This window comes from Rattus norvegicus, chromosome 3, assembly GCF_021556685.1.
Source record: "Rattus norvegicus strain SHRSP/BbbUtx chromosome 3, alternate assembly SHRSP_T2T, whole genome shotgun sequence".
NCBI lineage: Eukaryota > Metazoa > Chordata > Mammalia > Rodentia > Muridae > Rattus > Rattus norvegicus.
In genome coordinates this window covers 36,516,453-36,518,088 of record NC_141536.1, presented here as the reverse complement: position 1 = coordinate 36,518,088, position 1,636 = coordinate 36,516,453, and the positions used below count along the sequence as shown (strand labels likewise).

General features: G+C 43.7%; 1 protein-coding gene across 1 annotated transcript; it reads right to left on the bottom strand.

Moving 5' to 3' along the window:
• Positions 1-376: 376 nt before the first annotated feature.
• Positions 377-900, bottom strand: Dppa5al1 (developmental pluripotency associated 5A like 1). The gene has a single exon (XM_087655323.1). The coding sequence runs from the start codon at positions 898-900 to the stop codon at positions 550-552; it is 351 nt and encodes a 116-aa protein (XP_087511449.1). The 3' UTR covers positions 377-549.
• Positions 901-1,636: the final 736 nt, after the last annotated feature.

The window sequence follows — 1,636 nt, the reverse complement described above, 5'->3', positions numbered from 1 at the left end:
TTGGGGTTGGTCCTAGATGAAATTTCCCTGATCCATATTGGCTACTACCATCATCTTGTCCTCCATCAACCTAAACTTGTCCTCGTGAATACCAGTGTTTTCACAATAGTTGTGTGCCTACAGGCAATTGAAACAATTCCCAGGGATTACAGAGGAAACTTGTTTATGCAAAAGCTACTGACAATTGATGTCACCACCACCACCACCTTCTTCTTCTTCATCGTCGTCGTCGTCTTCTTCTTCTTGTTTTCTTTTTTTATTCTCCTCTCATATATTACATCCAGACAATAGTTTCCTGTTGTAGCAAACTCAATGTTTATGTCCCCTCACCCAAATTTATATGTTTTTTTTAATCATTTAAATTTTATTCGTTAAAATAACAGCCTTGGAAAAAGAGATATTCTCATCAGAAGTCACAGCGGGGATCCAGGAATATCTCGTTAGACTATAAAGGATATAACGTAGTTAAAAACCACGCCAGAACCAAACACCAGCCACGGCTCAATCTGTGTGTGTGCAGGTGGGAGTCATTCTGACTGGAAACTGGCTTCACTCCAAACACTGGCCCAGTTCCAGGGTCTTCATGGCTTCCTCCAGCTTGAGCATTCCTCTTTCCTGGCGCAGGCGGTACCTCTCAGCCATGGACTGAAGCATCCATTTAGCCCGAAGCTTGTGGTTGCAAGAGCCATAAATTAAGACCTCCGTAAGTCCGGAAGATTCCAGAATCTTCAGTTCAAACATGGCCCGGCTCACCTGCTCGATGTGAGGCATTCGAGATCCCTGTGGGCCAAACAGAGATTTTAGCACCAGCGTGTGGACTTGGAATACTTCTGGATCTTTCAGGTCTTCAGGAACTTTCACCCATGGGGGGATATCTTTACGGGTCACAAGGGTTGCCATCTTAATTCCTGGTTAGGAACCAATTTCCAATGAAGACTAGGTCAGACTTAACTTTGATGGCCCACAGCCCCAGGCTCAAGAAGAAACCAAATTTATATGTTAAAACCTTAACTTCTTTGTGATGGCGTTGGGGACCTTTTGGGGAAGAAATTGATTATGAGGATGTAGCCTTATATATAAGATTGTTTAATTAATTATTTTCTTTGTCACCCTGACGAAATACTCCACAGGGTCAATTGAAAGAAGGAAGCTTTATTTTGGTGCATGCTCTCAGAAAGCGTTCAGCTCTTCATCGTGGAAAAGTCACAGAGGAGTAGGGAAGGCAGATGTTCATGGAAGGAGCGGTGGCAGTAGCTTATCTTCATGATGGTTGATTGACAGCGGATAGTGAGAGAGAGAACCAGTGCAGGTATAACTTTTAAACACTGGCTCCTGTTGACTTACTTCAGCCAAGTCCTACCTATGACCGGCTCCAGCACCCTTCAACATTCACAATCTTGGGACTGGGTGCTGAAAAGATAAGGTTGTTGGGTCATTCCCGACTCACATTGTAAATGTACCTATGCAAGGACCCCAGAAAGCTGACTCACTTCTGCCCCTGTGAAGACACAGTGTGTCACATCAGACACAATGTGCCAGGGCCTTGATCTCATACTCATGAGGCCCCAGAATTGTGAGAAATAAGTGTTTACCATTGGGTCTGTATTATTTTTGTTACAGCTAACCATATGAACTA

What these genes read in the sequence shown, in the direction of transcription:
- Dppa5al1 (XM_087655323.1), bottom strand. Translation starts at nt 900, where the DNA reads ATGGCAACCCTTGTGACCCGTAAAGATATCCCCCCATGGGTGAAAGTT.